This window comes from Bombus terrestris, chromosome 16, assembly GCF_910591885.1.
Source record: "Bombus terrestris chromosome 16, iyBomTerr1.2, whole genome shotgun sequence".
Classification (NCBI taxonomy): domain Eukaryota; kingdom Metazoa; phylum Arthropoda; class Insecta; order Hymenoptera; family Apidae; genus Bombus; species Bombus terrestris.
In genome coordinates this window covers 2,670,386-2,689,903 of record NC_063284.1, presented here as the reverse complement: position 1 = coordinate 2,689,903, position 19,518 = coordinate 2,670,386, and the positions used below count along the sequence as shown (strand labels likewise).

General features: G+C 38.2%; 1 protein-coding gene and 1 long non-coding RNA gene across 3 annotated transcripts in view; one reads left to right on the top strand and one right to left on the bottom strand.

The window, feature by feature from the left end:
- The window catches only part of LOC100649677, an 80,751-nt gene that overhangs the window by 20,979 nt on the left and 40,254 nt on the right, over window positions 1-19,518 (bottom strand). For both annotated transcript variants that reach the window (XM_003403124.4, XM_012319799.3), the window contains exons 3-6: window positions 4,807-6,425; window positions 3,607-4,611; window positions 2,026-2,449; window positions 345-445 (exon numbers count right to left, since the gene is read on the bottom strand). In XM_003403124.4, coding sequence (XP_003403172.2) covers window positions 345-445; window positions 2,026-2,449; window positions 3,607-4,611; window positions 4,807-6,425 — 3,149 coding nt within the window. The remainder of the gene's footprint in view (window positions 1-344; window positions 446-2,025; window positions 2,450-3,606; window positions 4,612-4,806; window positions 6,426-19,518) is intronic.
- Window positions 6,323-7,218, top strand: LOC125386555. Its single transcript, XR_007226830.1, has 2 exons — window positions 6,323-6,448; window positions 6,767-7,218. It is a non-coding gene; the product is annotated as an uncharacterized LOC125386555 (long non-coding RNA).

Genomic DNA, 19,518 nt, shown 5'->3' with positions numbered 1-19,518 from the left:
AATTAAGCTTTATATCTGCGATTGAAAATGTTTTAGATTTGAATTTTACACAGATATTTTCCCCTCCTCGATAATAAAGGCGGAGCAAAGGTTTTTGTTTAACAATTTAAAGTAACTTTATTTACTGTTGCCGTACTATTCTCCTCTAGTTGATAATTATATTTCCAGATATTTCAACTCTACTTCATTTGTGTATCAATTAATATGTATGACAATTAATTCTGCTTAGTATGAATAGCACGTGGATGATGATTCCGGTGTTATTCGACATTAAAACCACATGAACACGAAAACTGAACATCTAGGATGAAGTTAATTGAATTGTTCAAATATTCAACACTTACAGTACGTAGTCTACCCTGGGTCCGCACCGTATTGTCTTGCAGTACTTTCCTGGTTGCTCTTTTAGGGGGTAAGTTGGCTAACATCTTTTGTATGCTCTCCCCTATGAACAGAAAAACAGTATAAAACATAAATTAAGTTGTACAGTTTTACTTAATCATATAATTTTTCTTAATCATATAACGTTGCATCACTTTGATTCAAATACATTTATCAGTCTAATTTTACAAATTTTACAACTTACTTCTTACATAAGAATGATGCTACGATATATCAATTATTTTATATATATATTTTATATTATTTATTACAGGTGCTTCGTGAAAGTTTCATTAACATTGTATCATTAATAACGTAGTTTACTTGGACAGTAACTCATTGGTTATTTAATTCCAATCATTGGGAATTATTCATACATAAAATCGTGTATCGTAAAGGCTATCTAGTATAGTGGTTTAACAGTTTATTAATCACTCAATTAATGTTTGATTATATTTGCTTGAATATCAGCTGCTTCTTCCTTAAATACAGGGTGTCGCAAATTTTGAAAGCATAGCTTATAATTAAAAAGAATTTTGAGAAATTATAATTCAATAAGAGTTGGCAAAAATTGCATACTTTTGATTATGTTCAACGTTTGCTCATAACTCTTTGATAAAGCATTTACATGAAAGTTGTATATAAAACATTTTTCTATTTTCTCTGCTTTCTTTGTGAAAGTTTTCAGGAAAAATTTAAAACATTCTGTATATTCAAACGAACGTAAGTACACAGACGTATATATGTACAGACATTAGAGACACGTTAATATTAATCAACGTATGATTAATAAGTTTCAAGTTATCATGCCTCACCATATCCATAATTATCGCGTGGCAAAGGGAAGTTGTTGGATAAGTGATTCAACTAAATGAAACAAAGTTTTAATTAGTGCAATAATTAGACGCTCCTTTAATGTGGTTAACAAATTTTCCCTACCTTGTATGTTCCTATTTATGTTCGCTTTTTATTAAATTCTAAATCACGCGCAGCTCTGGAATTCTTTATATTTTTCATTGAGAATAAATTTGATTAGAATTGCCAAAGTTAAAGTTATAATACAACGCGACTCGATAATTAATAACGTTGGTAATTAAAAATGTATTACACTAGTTTTTATCCTAAAACAAGTATTATCTTTGCTGTAAAAATAAATTTATTCCGATGTAACAGCATAATTTACTTGGTTACGCTGGGTAACTCAACATTCGCGCTTTAATGGAAGCTAATTAAAATTTATATTTCACAGGACATTAAATCCCGTGAAAGGGTAGTTAAATTACAGCAGCAGAGAGTTACAAGATGACGGCTTAATCAGAGTCCAGTAGCAGGTGTTAATTACATGACTTCTCCTATTGATCACTTGATCTGATTGTACTGAGAAATGCAAGCATCAAAACTTGTCTTTGCATATGTAAAATTATGTTGGTTCAAAAGCAGTTTCCTTTTCGAAATAAAGTATTTACGTGGTCAGCATTGTAATTTGTTTTCCATTGATGAGAAATATAAAGAGGGATCCTGCAATTTTAAAACGTCCTGTCTGCACTATAGTGTCTGAAGTACTTGCTGTTCATCGATGATTTTAAAAGGAGCTGGCAATTTTATAAACTAGGAAAAATGAAGTAGAAGAAAATAGTCACTCACTGTCGCTAGGCCTGACCCTTGGCCCCGTAGGTTGCTTCTCCTTAGGAGTGTTCACCCTTGGAGTCTGGGAATTTTGGATATTTCTCTTCATTCCACGCTGTCTTCGTCTTCTACTGCGACTTCCAAAGGGTCTCCACTTGCACTTTTTCTTTCCATTGCCAAATAGTCCTAACAACCAAGCCTGGTCTCCTCCGCATTCCAACATATGCCTATGCAACTCTGGTAGAGTGGTACAGTTCTTGGAACACTTGGTGCACACCTTTTCCGCTAAGATAGCTGTCCTCGCCTTTGTCGTGGGTACATCCTTTCCTGGCAGAAACAGGTGCTTGTAAAGCTCCCTTTGGTCACCAGAAAACTCGAAGTGGGAACACCAGACGTTTGGGTGCGTGATCACTTTGTGGTCCTCCATTTCTTTCAAAGTTACCTGTGACGAAAAAACGGTAATCGTGATTAGTGTCATCGTTGCATTATTGCTTGTTAATAAAGTAATTTTATTATGTGAAACAACGAATAAAACAATCCTTGCTGGGTAAGTGGCCACGTTTGCACGGTTCAAGTTTTGTGCAATTATTTTACTATATTTTTATGTCAAGAAAATCTAATACAAAATCAGAATTGTATTCTACTATAATTAAACAGCTTTTGGTGAGTAACTTATGGCTTCTCTGTTATTTATTGATTTTTCGTGGGCAATTGTGATGTTTTGGACCGTGAAAAGGATTGTGGGCTAATTTCAAGAAACAATCTGAAGTTCTAGTTCACGGGACAATTTCACGAAGCAAACGTCCCAATTAACTCAATCGATAATAACGATCGGCATGCACGGTTATTACGATTGGGCTTGGAATCGACAGTAATATCGCAGGACGATCAATAGAGATTCGTTCGACGACAGCTAATTGTCAATCAACATGAAGAGATGTCCTTTCAACTGCTCTGCAATTCGATCGATAGTTACCAATCAAGTAGGTTGATTAATTAGCTAATCGCTCATAAATGTCGACTGTGTCAATTTCCAAACTATTTCTCAAGACAATTTCGTCGTCAGCTTCGTAGCGAAACTTGCCAACGAAATCAGAGAATAATAATTTTTTGGCTAACTATAACAAATTCCTCTTATTTTAGACTTCTGGACTTCTAGAATTCTATATTCAGATTCTCAAAAATGTAAATATATTTTATTGAGATGTTCAAAAAATTTATAAAGTATTAAACAGTGAATCACATCCTATTATACATATTCCGATAAGAATATTACAAGACTACGAATTGATTAATATGCTCTCTAGCTCGATAAATAAATAAATAAATTATTCATCAAGTTTCTACAAAAAAATCTGCAACTGATTTATCATTCTGACCATTCTGCCTAACAGATCCATAGGATTTCTTGAAAATAACACGAAGTGGTCATCAAAAATATTCTGTCCTCATATCATTCCAAAATCAATTCGAGACAACCTCCAGGTATGAATCAGAGCATCCGAAAATAACGTCTGCGCCAACGCGACCATTTATTATTCCAATAACTACCTCAAAATAGCGCCATTCACCGCCTAAATATTTCCATTGAGGACTCACATGTTTGGAGGCGCAGGCGCCGCAGATATAGACCCTCGGCCTGGACCATTCCCCGGTTAGCTCGGCGTAAATAATTTCCTGTTTCTTAGCTGCCTCGATCGAAGTATTCTCGTCCCATCTCCTCAGCCTCAGGAAGTTGCCAAATTCCACAGTGAACTCCGTGTCCTGAGGTTGCTTCACCTCAGAGCCATCAGGCACCTCTGAAGACTTGACAATCTCGCAGCGAGACGTTTGCTCGACATCCGGGCTGCTTGCCACGACCAAAGGCTCGTCATCAGTCTCTTCGAGACTCCTAGAATCCAGATTCTGTTCATCCTGAACAATCTCTGAGGGAGAAAGAACGGTGATCTGACGCAGCCTGTTTAAACTGAGACGTTCTTTCAGAAGTTGTTGTTTCTTCCTTAGAGATAGTTGAGTGGAGATATCGAACTTGCTCAGGTCTTTTATGGAACATGTCCACTGTTCCTTCCCATCGTACTTCCTTGGGAAATTATACTTCTCAAAGGACACTCTTCTGGGATGAGACCTATTGCTCTTGCCAGGTTTTTGGGCATATTCGCTGTTATTCTCGTACTCTTCGTTACTGTATTCTTTAGAATAAACTGGTGTCGCAGCAGTCAGGGAGATGTCTATGGGGAACTGGATCTGATTAACGTTGTGTTCGTAGAAGGACTGCTGAGGTTGTTGCTGAGGTTTGGTGTCTATTATGGATAAACTGGTGGATGTGACTGTTGATGAGGAGCTCTGGAGTTTGCCGTCTAGGTGATGCAATAGGTTTTCTCGAATGTTACAGCTCACGCTGCTGTAGAAGGAACTGTCAAACTCTGGGCTTCCTGGGTTGCTGAAGTTGTCCTTCACTGGATGCATCGGCTTTAAAAGAGTGTTCGTACCTTCTGCTCGATGCTCGTGGGCGGTATCCTCCGGTCTTCTCTCTTTGGGGCTTGAAGCGTCGCGGGGGCTTTGGTTGCCTAGCTCCTTGCAGGGCGAAGGTTCCTTCATTTTCTCCTGTGAACAAAGTAGAAAACTATATTACTTAAAAAATTAAGAATTTATTTTAATTCATTGGAAAGGTAAAGATACAGAAGTAGATGAAAATTGGCATTTAGAACTTGGAGCTTTGTATTTAGGATTTAATACATCTAGATTAGTAGGATCTTTTTCAGAAGATTCTCAATTATTATTATTATACCTAACCCTAACCTGAATCTGAAGGTTCCTTTCCACATTGACACCATGATTTTCGTTCATGTGACCGGCTAAAGCTTCCCTGGTGAGGTATCTAGTGGAACATTGTAAACATCCGTGGTACTTGTCCCCATGGCTGCTAACCATGTGTTGGAATAAGCCCTCCAAACTCTCTGCACACTTGTCAGAACAATACTGACAGTTTTGTGACGGTTTCCTCGAGTTTCTCTCCGACCTTCTGCCACCACCTTGCTGGTGAACCCTCTCTGTGTGTCGTTGTCTAAGAGATATCGACATGAACTTCCTGTCACAATATAGACAGAGATGCCTGACAGTGGGTGAAGGTGGTTTAGAAGGAGATTTCGAGCCCTGAGACGAAAAGGACGACGAAGACGCAGAAGACGACGACGAAGGCGACTGTGGAACAACCAATTCACTGGTCTGACAATTCTGTAGCACAGAAGCCACTTTGTCTAGGGGTAAACTGCAATGCAAGCTCGTCATGGAGAAGTCCTGGGTCCTAGAATCCCTAGACTCTTCCACAAAATTGTCCAACGTCCTCGTTTGCTCCTTCTCCTGGCCGTTCTCGTCGATTAGCTGATTAATGCCATTTAGAAGATCATTCAACAGATCTCTGCATACGTTCCAGAGCTCCACGTTGTCAGACACGAACTCTTTACAGTCTTCCTTGGCAGGATCAATGCTACTCTTGTCCTCAGCCTGATTCTCACTCAGCCTCTCCATGATAATCGTACCCAAGGAACGATTTTCTTTCTTTTCTTCTTCATCGTTTCTTGCTGTTTCTTGGGCAGATTGCTCCTCAGACTTTGTTTCTTTAGAAGAACCCTTACCAATCCTGCGAATATCCTCCTCGTCCGCTCTTTCCACTTTGTTTGACTCTTTTTCTTCACTGACACTTTCAGACAGACTCTGCTGGAAATTGGGCTCTTCATTCCTCAGAAAATTCTCAATCCTGTCTACTTTTTGGCGTTCCAAGGAGCTTTCTTTTGCTTCTGGCTTGTCAGGCTGCTCCGACGGGAAAACAGCAGCCTCTGTTCTGCTTTCGTTGGGCTTCGAAGGTTCGAATTTGGCTGCTGGACCTTTGGAATCCTCGTCTTCCTGGTCCTCGGGCAATTTCTCCGGCTCTTTGCCCTTCTCGGCCTCCTTCTTTCTATTTACCTCTCTGTCATCGTCCTCCTCGTCCTTGATCACTCCATTCAACACCGTCATCACATATTTTTCCAAAGTTTCGAGGTTCCTTTCAACGCTATTCCTGTCGTCTTCTTCTTTCCTCGGTGAGTCCCCGTTTCTGGAGTCAGGAACCTTTTTCCTGAGATTATTGATCACGTTGCTGAGCCTGCTTCTCTTGTCTTGAGCCGTCTGAGCGGATCTGTAAGTGTGACAGTGTTTTTCCTGTTGTTGCTGACGGTCGCTGTTCGCGCTGGCCGTATGGCTCATGCCTAGATCATCCAGGTTGTGAGTTGAGGCGACCATTCTGACGTCGACGCTCGACGGAGACGATGCTGTCGTCGCGGCGGACGATGCCGTCGTTGCCGGGGAGAATTTCGCTGCGCCGAAAACCTCCGCAGCCTCGCTGCTAGTCTTGCTACCAGCCACGTCCGCCGAGGCAGCTTCTGAAAATTCAAAATGACGATTGGTTAGTGCTAGTGCATTTCTTTTTCTTTTTCTAATTGCTTGATAATCATGGTAATTATTTACACGGGAAACGTGACTGTGATTTAGATACTACAATTGATCAGTACTTCAGGCATTTCAGACTTCAGTCATCTAATATATAAGTTAGGAATCCTATTTTTTATTTTTTTTTTTTTTTTTTTTAATAAAGGATGACGAAAGAGAGAATTTTGAGAACAAAACGTATTCAAGAACTAAAGAAGAGTTGCAGAAGTTTAATATTTCAAGGTTTCATTGACTTATATGGATGTTATCAAATATCAGTTATTTTAATTTTCAGGGTCTGCAGAAAGTTAATAGAACACGACTAGACATTCAAAATAGCACTCATGGATCGGATATATCCAAGGGGTGGAACTAAAATACCCAGACGATGGTATGCATCTAGTAAATGAGATATGCAGCCTACGCAAACGGAAGTGAAAAAAAACAGGCCAGGTTATATAAGCATGGAAACAGATCAATAATTCCTTGCTTGCCCGATGTGGTCGTAAACATCCACGGACCTCTGCAGAAGATTGTGAGAAGCTATGACATCTTGAGATTGACATCCCCACCCTACATTTTCCTATCCTATCTTCTTTATTCTCAGCCTTACCATCATTGCTCGAAGCAAGAAAATAAATCCTCCTTGTTCGATAAATTCCCTCCAAACACTCGCCTTCTAAATATTTTTATGGCGTTTCTAATAAATTTTAAATGGTTAATAAATAAATTCACGGGGCAATTGAATTACGAAAAATTAATTTCTACATCCTTATCATTCCAAAGTTCTAAAATTTTAATTTCCCAATTTACTTACTAAACGTGAACAATCGTCGAGTCCCGTGTCAATCAACTGAATAAGGTTTTTCATTGTCAGAGAGAAACAGATTTACGCGTGGCAAAAATGGTTCTGGTAATAAGTTCCGTGGTTCTCGTTTAATATCCCGTGTAGAAGTTATTAAACCCTGACTATAAGCCGATTAAGGCGTTTCACGAGCCGGAAACCCGAGTCCTGATCCTTTCGAAAAACTTCCTTCTAGAGTTGACCGTGTTTCATTGTGGTAAATTAACTTCCACTATCAAAACTTGGGGGGAAAACATGTCCTTGTAGTTCTTCGGTAAGAAAATTTAATGGTAATTCATTTTTAATCTAATTCAACTAATTGTTGTTTTTATTAACAATATCTGCTAATGTCTACTCCTACGCGTTATTTCTCTTCAGGCAATTTTAATAGCCTTTTGGACTTTATTCTTATTACACAACACGGCGATATTTCAGTTTCCTTTTCGAATTTTGTATTTTAATCTATTTCCTAGTAATACGCTTCCCTCGTGTTTTTATTGCCAAAGCGACCTTGATGAAATTTAGCGAAAAGTGTAGCAGAACGAAAAATCGATAGATATATTTCGAAATCGAACGAGATTCGAGCCAGATTGAATCTTAAATTGAATTAGAAATCAGAATAATGCCCCCGTTGCGAAAGACTAACATAATGGGGAAAAAGTTGAGGAAAAATCTGAGAGGTGGCTATCCAGATGTCCAAACTGGTCTAGTACAGAAAGTCTATCGAGATTGGAATGTCGAAGGGGCTGTTTCAGTTGAGGTGCGTTTATTTTCACGGGCGAGCTGCCAACTGGTGCGATGTACAGGACGTAATAGCGACGCTTCGCTTCCACTGAGTCGCGTTTGTTAATGTTTTACGAAATTTTTCGCTGCACCGAATCGCCATAAAACTTGCATCCACGTCCTTGGCTTCGTTCTCAATGAATCTGACACAGCAATATTTTCAGGCTTCCGAGAGTATATACTGTGCATCTGATTGTACAGATTATTTTATAATCCTAACCTTACAAGACATTCAGAAACAACACGAACCTCGTTATACGCCATTTACAAAATTTACAGGATCGTATCTCGTGTCATTTCGACTTTAATATCCACAGCCTGTTTTCGACATTCTCGTTTTTCTTATGACTGCCTCAAAGAATTTTATTCGTATGTGGTATAAAAAAAATCACTTAGGGGAAAAATTGCGGACCGGTTTGGAATTCGTAAGGTTAGAATTCCTAACCTAGTTGCAAGAAATTTTCCACGTGAAATAAATCACCTGCGTATGAATTATCTAAATTTATGTTTTAACGATAAGCTTTTCAGGTACAAAAAGCTAACTATCAGCTGAATAATTTAGCGACATCGTTAAACCTCCACCTGTGCTATTACGTACGAATTTCATATCAGAGTGCCGCGTAATCAGCGCAATGAATTATCCAATGTCCTCTATTTTCATCCCGCGAAGATTAATCTTGACTAATCGATGAGGAAATACTTTCATCCTGGCGATATAGCCGGTAAAAACAGATATCGCTGTAATCGTCAAGGTAAGCTACGATTTAATTTTTTGTCCAAATCGGGTCTGAAGGAGGCGTATAACATACTGTCAATAATTTCACTCGGCTAATAATTCGATATCCGCTAATGAATAGGGGATTATCAATGTGTCTGTTGTAAAACTGGTTTCGCTCTTGGAATTCATTTTCCGCGCATGTACACGCACACGTTTGCTTTCAATGGAAAATCCTTTGGCTAGACGATAATTCTTAACATGTGCGAAACTTGGCTATTTGCGCAATTATAATTTACGATACCAATGAAACCATTACAGGCAGTTTCAGATATTTATGTATGTTTGTGTGTTTCGAAACATCTTCGATACTTATTCCTACGTTATCGATCCAATTCTATAATTCTGCGATTCGAGAATCCTAGAGTTCCAAAGTTATGGAGTTCCGGAGTTTCAGAGATTTGGGAATTCCAAAGTCCCGGAATTCGAAAGCGCTAGAATTCCAAGATTTTGGAGTTTCGAAATTCTTAAGCTTTAGAGTTCTGGAGTTCCAAAGCTCTGGAGTTCCAAGGCTCTGGAGTTCCGAGGCTCTGGAGTTCCGAGGCTCTGGAGTTCCGAGGCTCTGGAGTTCCGAGGCTCTGGAGTTCCGAGGCTCTGGAGTTCCGAGGCTCTGGAGTTCCGAGGCTCTGGAGTTCCAAGGCTCTGGAGTTCCAAGGCTCTGGAGTTCCAAGGCTCTGGAGTTCCAAGGCTCTGGAGTTCCAAGGCTCTGGAGTTGGAAGGCTCTGGAGTTCCAAGGCTCTGGAGTTCCAAGGCTCTGGAGTTCCAAGGCTCTGGAGTTCCAAGGCTCTGGAGTTCCAAGGCTCTGGAGTTCCAAGGCTCTGGAGTTCCAAGGCTCTGGAGTTCCAAAGCTCTGGAGTTCCAAAGCTCTGGAGTTCCAAGGCTCTGGAGTTCCAAGGCTCTGGAGTTCCAAGGCTCTGGAGTTCCAAGGCTCTGGAGTTCCAAGGCTCTGGAGTTCCAAGGCTCTGGAGTTCCAAGGCTCTGGAGTTCCAAGGCTCTGGAGTTCCAAGGCTCTGGAGTTCCAAGGCTCTGGAGTTCCAAGGCTCTGGAGTTCCAAGGCTCTGGAGTTCCAAGGCTCTGGAGTTCCAAGGCTCTGGAGTTCCAAGGCTCTGGAGTTCCAAGGCTCTGGAGTTCCAAAGCTCTAGAGTTCCAAAGCTCTAGAGTTCCAAAGCTCTAGAGTTCCAAAGCTCTAGAATTCCAAAGCTCTAGAGTTCGAAAGTTCCGGAGTTCGAAAGTTTTAGAGTCGCAGAGCTTTAAAGTTTCGGAGTTTCAGAACGCTGGAATGAAATAATTCTAGAACTCTGGAAATATTAAAACTAGAACTTGATACAATAATTATTCACAGCACTAGTAAAATCTATGAAATGATTTAAAGCATGTTTTTCCATATTTTCCCTACAAGACTAAAATATTCCTTATATTTTTCTTGATACTTTCTAGTAGGTAAAAATCATCTAAAAAGTATTGAACAAGCTTGCTTTCATATTTCCTATTAAATCGGACGATAATATGTTTTTCATGGAGAAACAAGGCAGTATGCATGAGAAATTTATCTACCATAACATCACTTTGATACATATTTAGGTGAACGATGTAGAGAGAACATTAAAAATAACGATCTTCCCTAGGCATATGTGAGAGTGGCGAGTTCATCTACACAACTAGAGAGTCTCTCGCTTAGGGATGCATAGAATTTTACAGAAGCATCATTCTCGCATTCATCGGTCCGCATGACTTGAATACTTTTCCAATATTTTTCACTTACACGCGATGGACGAGCTCTGTGGAGGCAACTACGCCCAAAATTTTCTTCTCTATGCTTCCATAATTAACGACGAATAAACACTACATAATTTTCAATTAAATATTTATATATTAACTTTCCAAGAGAATCCTATTTAAATATACGTAATTATAAGAATTTAATATTACTATCATAAAATATTTTTCAGATATAATATAAATCAATACAATAGAATATTAACAGATTAAATAAAATGATCCTGTACTATTTAAATATTGTTTAATAATTCATCTACTCCTTACAAAATCAGAGATACTGTGCGATAATTAATTGACCCGTATCCAATTACTGAATTTTCCACCAAGCATTTAAAGTTTTACACCGTAAAAAAATATTTGCGGACTTTCGTCGTCAATGTTCGAAACGTTGCATTCGAATCGACGAAATGAAAGAGGGCGAGTGCAGTGCGCCATTTTATCATGCGCGTAACATTGCCATTTTTTTCTGCAACGTCGAGCAACCTTTAGCCTCCCCATGGAGGAGTATCACATCTCTTGAAAACTCCTTCCATTTCTTTGCTTTCCTCGGGAAACACCTTGACCCGTGATATTTCCACCACGATGTAGGCGGGATAAAACTAGAAATTTATCGTCGGACGTTACTTTATAGCATGGTAAAGATACAGGAAAAGTTCATCAAAAATTGCACCGTTTATAACGATGTTTCTCATGGCACTGATTAATGTCTGTCGTATCTTTAAATCCTTTAAATGAAGATATCTCTGAAATTATGTACCTAGAATATGTTCTCTTTAATAACATTTACATAGAACTGAGTATAGGTAAACGGAAAATAATTTTTGGAATTTTATTGAAAATCATTTTGAAACTCTATCAGCAAGCTATATCGCATTAGATAATCAATGCTGAAAAGGGGCGATAAAGCATTCAATTATATGTAATTCAAGAGAATAACATCGTTCGCTTTTGAGAGTAATGAAAGCCGGCTAGATTGACTTGCTGTAACTTGATTAAACTGAGTGGAGGCTTTAATGAAGCTACTGAGCATTAATAACTGACAGTCTTTGGTCAACATGCTTCTAATCGTAGCAAAGTGTGCCTATGGGAACCATATATATGGTTGTTTACATAAAGACTGAAGTAAAGAGAATTCGAAGAAGCGTTTAAAGAATGGAACTTGATTCAATTTTAGTGTCCAATTTGAAGTGTCCATCGATCGCTGTGTATACAATACCCCATAATAATTAATGCTTTACCATCAAACTTGCCGCATCCTATAATGGAGGAACGTTACAAAATGGCCGACCTTAATAGAAGATACATTAAGGGGGTAATTTTCAAAGCGCCGGCTCATTATCACATAAATGTCAGTTGTGTAATATTAGAATTATGGGTTATTCTTGACGCGACGTATGCATCAATTTCTCTCAAAATCCATCTTTTTAAGAAGCTGAATTGAACAATCTGAAATACTGTAGTGGACTATTGAAATATTTTTAACCACTATTTACATTCTTTTGATATTTTTGAGAGTTATTATTTTGAATTTGTTTCAAGTAGTTGGATTGGACTAGTTATGTTTCTTGTAGACTAATCATTATCAGGAATTGCTAATCAGTACTTAGATAATATTCTGGAACAAGAATTATTCAATAATGGATTTGAAGTTGTTTGAAGTGGTTTACATTAGATTAATGAAATAACATATTTCTATTTTAGCTACTCCTGAAACAAGAATTATATATTTTTTTTTAGTAACCGATAATTATCTAGAATTATCAGTTGGTAACTCCTAACACAAAGAAACCAAGTCTCCTATTTAGTCATTTCCATGAGTTATTTACATTTTCTGGTAACTACTAGTGATAAATACTAATTTAAGAACCATCAAAATTACTTATTGAGTAGCTGATATGAACTTGTTTCACATGGTTTGAACTATATTTTTTTTAACCACGTTTTAACCATGTTTTTTTTTTTAATAATGTTTTAAGCAAACTGAAGTTCGTATGACAAACTAACAATTTTCAGGATACAGTCCTGAACATTGATCTTTTCGCACATGTTCCTCGACAGTATCGGTGAACTGACTGAACAAGGTATTGTGATAAACGGAACGAAATACAGTGTGCAGAAAAGAAATGAATACGCGTGAAGCTTTTCGAGCGATAAAAATTGTTTTACAATAACGCGCGTCACGTGCACTGAACAGGAAGCAAGGGAAACGAAATGCAAAACACGGTTGCCACCAGTGGGCGCAGACAGAGAAGAGGTAATCGTTTAAGCTTGGGCCTGGACATTATTTGAATAAACTTCAATAACTCATTTTCAACATTATCATTCAAATAACGTGGTCCCCTCTTTCCATCAGATGATGCTTTTTCACGTTAGAGAAATTATTTATCTTAATTGCTATTTTACCTCATTTATTTATTTACCTATTTTTACCTATTTAAATCATTTTATCGGTATACGTTCCTTAACCTAACCTACCCATTCCTAACCTATTTATGGCCATTGTTAACTCTTGAATTTGAAACTATTTGGTTTCACGTTTCAAGCTAATTAAACAATTCAAAACCACCTTAATCAGTAGCAACTTTTTTTCTAATACTCAAACAGCACTCTGACTATAGAAATTTCCAAAGAAAATTAAAAATTATGATTTTCCAAAAAGTATAAAGTTATCCTCACTGAAACAGTTTTTATTTCGCCAATTTTAAATCATTTTATCGGTACACGTATCATAACCTAACCTGTCTATTCCTAACCCATTTATAATCGTTATTAACTTTCAGATTACAAGCGATTAGAACTAATTAACCAATTTAAAGCCACCGTAATCGACAACAGTTATTTTTTAAATAAATAACGCTCTGACTACGATAGTTTCTCTTCTAGAAGAGAGAATAAAAAACGATTATTTCCAGCTTTGCAGAATAGTGAATGTTTGAGTTTTGCGAAATAACGCGATAACGAGAATACAGTAAGGGGACGACGAATCGAATATTCAGTGTAGTATCATCGAAATGACCCAATTACAAGTTGCGGAGCCCAGTGCAAACTCCACGTCCACCGGAAATGGAGTGTGCAAGTTAGAGACCGTTCCAGTCGATGCACCTTACGGCTACGTAAACGTTTTACAGCAACTACCACGCCGCAGCGCGGCTTCAAATACTGTTATACTGATTTTACGCTGCTAACAAACTGGCAAATTTGTTGCTGGCGGCAGGAAAACCTGAATGGCAGCTCGGTTTCATAATTTTCACCTCGCGCATCTAAATCAATTTCAGACCTCTGTAAATTTGTAGTCATTGAAACTGACGTAACCACTTTATTATCAATTGTTGAGTGTTTACACGGCTATTATCGAAATTGAGCAAAGTTCATTTTATTTCTGGAAAAATATACTAAATTAATACTTTGTTCCATGCACAAATTTTCATTTGCCAGTTTTTCGCTCATGTTGCGGGTTCTTCATTATAGGTTATGTTAAATGGGTAACGATACAGATCGTGTTAAATTATATGTTAAAAATTTCGAAAAAGCTTCAGGTTAATTAAAATTAATTTTACTTATCTTCGAAAGTACCTAAATTTCATCTTTGATAATATTTAAATCAACTTCAACCATATTTAAATTTTTTGAATTCTTTGTTACCGTGCTTAGATTTTCCAACTAGAGAAGCACCTGCGATTAATTACGATATTTCCCCCTCACTGGCAACTGAGATTCCAAAGAATTAAGTTTGTTGATCGTATAACAAAGAATATGTACGTAATTCCCAGTTATGCTATCATAACACGTGCAAGATCCCAGGAAAAGTCGAGCAAAGCCAAATCTAACCTCACCCTGTCCCTTCAGAAACTTAATCAAACCAAACGTTCCGACCAACCGAGGGGTGAAAATAAACGATGAAACTTTTCCAAAGGTTGATTCACGCTTATTAAACGAAGCCAACAAGTACAACTTTGAAACCCATCCTCGCAGAGAAACCGAGAGCGAGACTAACCTAGAAAATTGGAGTCCTGTACACGCAGGGTATTTCGAAGAATTTGGAAAAATCCCGACTCCCTATTTTCCCTTTATTTATTCCCTCGGTTCTGGCGCCTCTCCACACACCCCTTTTCTCATCTCGTAAACAATATTTCCGCTCGTCTCTGGCTCGTCCTCGTTTGACCAGTTTCCAGGGTGGAACGAGAGAGGGCAAAGGGAGAGAACAGGGTGGCCTGAATGATTAGAGAGAAACGCAGGGAACAGAGAATATACCGTACAGACCAGCGTGATAAAGGAGGAGGGACGTATGAGCGTAAATCGTGTGGCAGAGCGAGACGATAGACGGTGGAAATAAAAATGGCGACAAGGAAAGCACAATGCGGAGGAGAGAAAGGCGAATTGAGAGGACAGAGACAGTTGGGTGGATGGAGGAGGTAAGTGGTAGGGGAATAAAATGGCTATACAGGGTGTTAGAAATGTTCGTCAAAGGGAGTTCACGTGTTTAGGTTATGTTTTGATAACATGAAAATTGTAGTTAGACAGGATAATGTATAAGAAGGTAAATGAAGTGGCAGGGGAGTGAAACAGGTATACAGGGTGTTAGAAATATTCGTCAAAGGGAGTTCACGTGTTTAGGTTATGTTTTGATAACATGAAAATTGTAGTTAGACAGGATAATGTATAAGAAGGTAAATGAAGTGGCAGGGGAGTGAAACAGGTATACAGGGTGTTAGAAATATTCGTCAAAGGGAGTTCACGTGTTTAGGTTATGTTTTGATAACATGAAAATTGTAGTTAGACAGGATAATATATAAGAAGGTAAATGAAGTGGCAGGGGAGTGAAACAGGTATACAGGGTATTAGAAATATTCGTCAAAGGAAGTTCACGTGTCTAGGTTATGTTTTGATAACATGAAAATTGTAGTTAGATAGGATAATATATAAGAAGGTAAATGAAGTAGCAGGGGAGTGAAACAGGTATACAAGGTATTAGAAATATTCGTCAAAGGAAGTTCACGTGTTTAGGTTATGTTTTGATAACGTGAAAATTTTAATTAGACAGGGTGATGTATAAGAAGGTAAATGAAGTGGTAGGGCAATGAAATATGTTCAACGAGATAATTAAAGATATTCATCAAAGGAAGTAACGTGTAGAGGTTAATTTTTAGAGATAGGGAATTCTTAATTTGGTAGAGTAATATATTTATATGGGGTGACCCCTGGTATTTGAGATACATGCGAGCCCAGAGAGTTTCTATGGCACAAAATAGGAAGCAAATTACATTTTGGAAGCTTCGATTCGAAGAAAAATTGGACGAACCGATGTTAAAGAATATAAAAGCATATTTCGCGTGAGTACTGCTATTCCACATTGCTACTATTCTTCGCCATCGCGTATCTTAGAAAATCCCAATCCCAATCCCATTTTGTTAACCAGGAAACCACAATTTTCCAACCAAAACTTCCTTTCCGCAAAAGGGTAGTCCTCGGTTGTTTCTTTTCACATTGAGGACAAAGCAGCAGCGTTTCTACTCCGAAAGGTCTGTACGCTGTTAGAAAAGGAACAAGCAACGATGAGAAAGAAAGCCGTAAATAAGAAGGACAAACTGGGAATGAAGTAGTACAGAGACGATAAAACGAAAGAAATTGTACGAAAAGGGGGTTGATAAAAAGGAAACGAAGGCCAAGAGAGGAAAGATAAAACCATGCACACTCTGTCGCCAACACGCTTCTCCTGACGCCGCTTTATCCGGAAGTAGGGGAGGAGGGGCACAGCTCTAGAATCGATAACCGCCCCTCTGCTGCGTCGAAAGGGGTCGCCGCCACCCTCCTGGCACGGCTTTTAAAAGAGAGGAGGCTTCGAACACCAGGTCGTCCCCCACGGGGGAAAAGTCGGCTGGTGAAGCGATGACGCCAACGATGACGATCATCGTCACGCTTTTTTTTTTTTTTCTTTAATCATATCACATACCACCTCTGCGTGTTTGCCTCTTTGTCAATTAAATAATATTTAGGCAAAATTTCCTTTGTTTTCAGGTGATCTAGCGTGCTTTGTTGCAGAAATGGGACTCAAGAAACGATTGCACGTGTTTGACGTGGTTTGAACACCTTTTCAAATGACTGTAACGAGGAATGCTTCGAAGAAGCTTCTGAAGCTTCAGAAGTCTACCCTCAAAGTATTTTTGGAAAATTTCTTTCATTTCTAGATGGGCTAGTGCGATTTCTTGTAAAATGATTGTACATGTTTGATGTGGTTTGAAGACTTTTTTAAATGGTTATGGCGAGGAGTATTTTGAAGAATCGAAGCTCGAGGAGATTGCCATCAAATGTAGAAATATTTGGGGGAATTGCTGGTTCTTTTGCTTTTGGATGGTCTGCTGTGGTTTATCGTAGAAACGTAGTTTAACATTGGTAATTTGCACATGTTTGATGTGGTTTGAAGGCTTCTTTAAATATTCATATTTAAAGAAATATTTTGAAAAATGGTTTAAGTATGCATTTGAGAAGATTGTCCTCAAGTGTGAGACTATTTTTCAAAAAGTATTCGTTCTTTTGCTTCTATTTGTTTATTGTAGTTTAGCTTGATTTGCAGTTTTGTACAAATGTGTCATAGTTGTTTGTACAGTTTTAATGTAATCTTTTAAGTTGTTTGCTTAAGTTGAACTCTAGTAACTTCACACACTACTTCTGTATTTGCCTTTTTGTCGATCAAATATGGGATTATTTTGATAGAAGATCTATTCCACTTTAAATACTGATACAAATCCAACAGTTGCACAACTATATCTTCCTATTTTCATTATCTTTTATTGCTCATCTTATCCATACTTTGCTCTTCTACTCGTACATGGACAAAAATTTAACAGCTACCCTAATCAAATTACTATAATTGACTTTCCATGATCAATATCAATATCGTAGAGTCTTAAACAATTTGAAACCTCGCTCGAGTATTAAAAGAGAAGAGAGAGGAGAAAAAGACGACGAAGATGGATTGTATTTCTTATTAAGAGGCCCTTTAATAATTTCATGCAGCACTCAGAAAGATCTGCCTGGAACTTGGTGAAACTTAATGGAAATTCAAATACGAGATCGCGAATGATTTCAATTTGCATGAGAACAGGGGAATCAAGACCAAACCCATCGAAAGGATAAATCATGAATGTTCTATTTCTGTTAACAACGGTCGAGCGTGAGCAAGTGGGACGACCTAGTATTCTGAGCCTCCACCAGCTCAAGTCCTGAAAACGATTGCTTCAACTCACTGCACAACTTTGTATTGCATACAACATTCCAATTAAGTTTCTAGTCGTCCCTTTCTCGCTGCAACCTGTGTTTAATTCAGAATCTTCAAGGAAGTATGCAACTGTTAATATCAAATATGCAAGGACGGATCGCTTACAGAGAATGAAAGAAAAGTAAAGCGATGAAGCGAATTAGTAGTGGCGATAATCTCGCAGAATTTCTAATTGTGGAAAGTGCAAGTAGTGATTTATTCATAGCCACGCGTTGAGAAGAAATTTCATTCAATTTAATAAGCTTGTAGATTTCATTTCGTTTCAGTTTTAACCAAGTCAGATGTAAGATACAAGTTCTACCATGAAGAGTGAAGCGTCAGGTTCTTTGGCCTTTCTTTTATTTTATTTTTCACAATAGAAGATCTTAGATTCTTTAATCTAAACCTTGGGATCTTTGATTCTATTCATGGCAGATCTTGGATTCCTCAATTTCATCTAACTTTTACATAGAAAATCTGAGGCCTGTTGCTCTTACGTAATATACAGGCCTGGGTAGTTTCAATTTAATCGATTAAAAATCTTCAACCCTATTCTTAATCTTTTTCGTAGAAAATAAGATCTGAAATTCTCACGTTCCGCTCGAGAGAACTTTATTCTAAAATTTTCTATATTCCGCTGTTTCAATCAGCCTGCAAATAACTAGGCGCAAAACAGTATCAAAAGAGCCAATACAATTCCCTATCGCTATCCTCCAACAAGCAGATATTACTAGATCCATCAACCGTCTGCATCATTTACTTGAAACAGCAAAAAAGCAGGACAGACAGATACACGAAGATAGAGAAGATTAAAAGGAAGGAATCATGCGAGCATTGGCAACGATCCAGCGAGGACAAGAGTGCATAGGACACGAGTATACAACGGCGAGGCTGGCCTACGACTACGATTTCCAATCTTCCTCATCTTATGGCACGTGTAAGCTAATGATTAGACTGCGGATTTTTACGCAATTGCGGGAAATTTGTAGATACAAAAATATACGATACAAGCAGAATATTAATAAAGATACAAATAATAAAAACAATAAAAAAATACGCTATAAACAAAATATGAAGAGATAAAATATAATATACGAAAAAAGAACATTAACTATAGCTTGCAATGGCTGAAACAAATCTCTAACGAGATGTCTGTATCTTTTAGTTGCGACCATAAAGATACGAAATTGGGTAAACAGCGGCGGTATAGAGGTCAGTGGTCCTAAGTAAATAGCGAGACATGACACAATATTTTCAAAATTTTCTCGGCCACCAGTTGAAAATCGCAGGTCCAGGGCGATGATTGCGAGCTTTGTAATTTCAGGTCACGCTCGTTAATGATCCCTCGAGCACGGAATAAACGTGACGCTCCATCGACGAATTCAATTGCGTCCAATGGAATTTACATGGTTTCCTGTATTAACAGAGCGACGCCGGGTGACGGTGACGACCTCAGCCCTCGGAAATGTCCGAATAAGTTTGCCCTGATGTCGCCTGAATTTAGTTACTTAGTTACTTAGTTACTTTGGATCGATGTTGCGTTCAATTGGTAGTTGTTAGGGAGATTTCAATGGTGTTTGTACCTTGATTTTGATGTTATTACTGGCATAT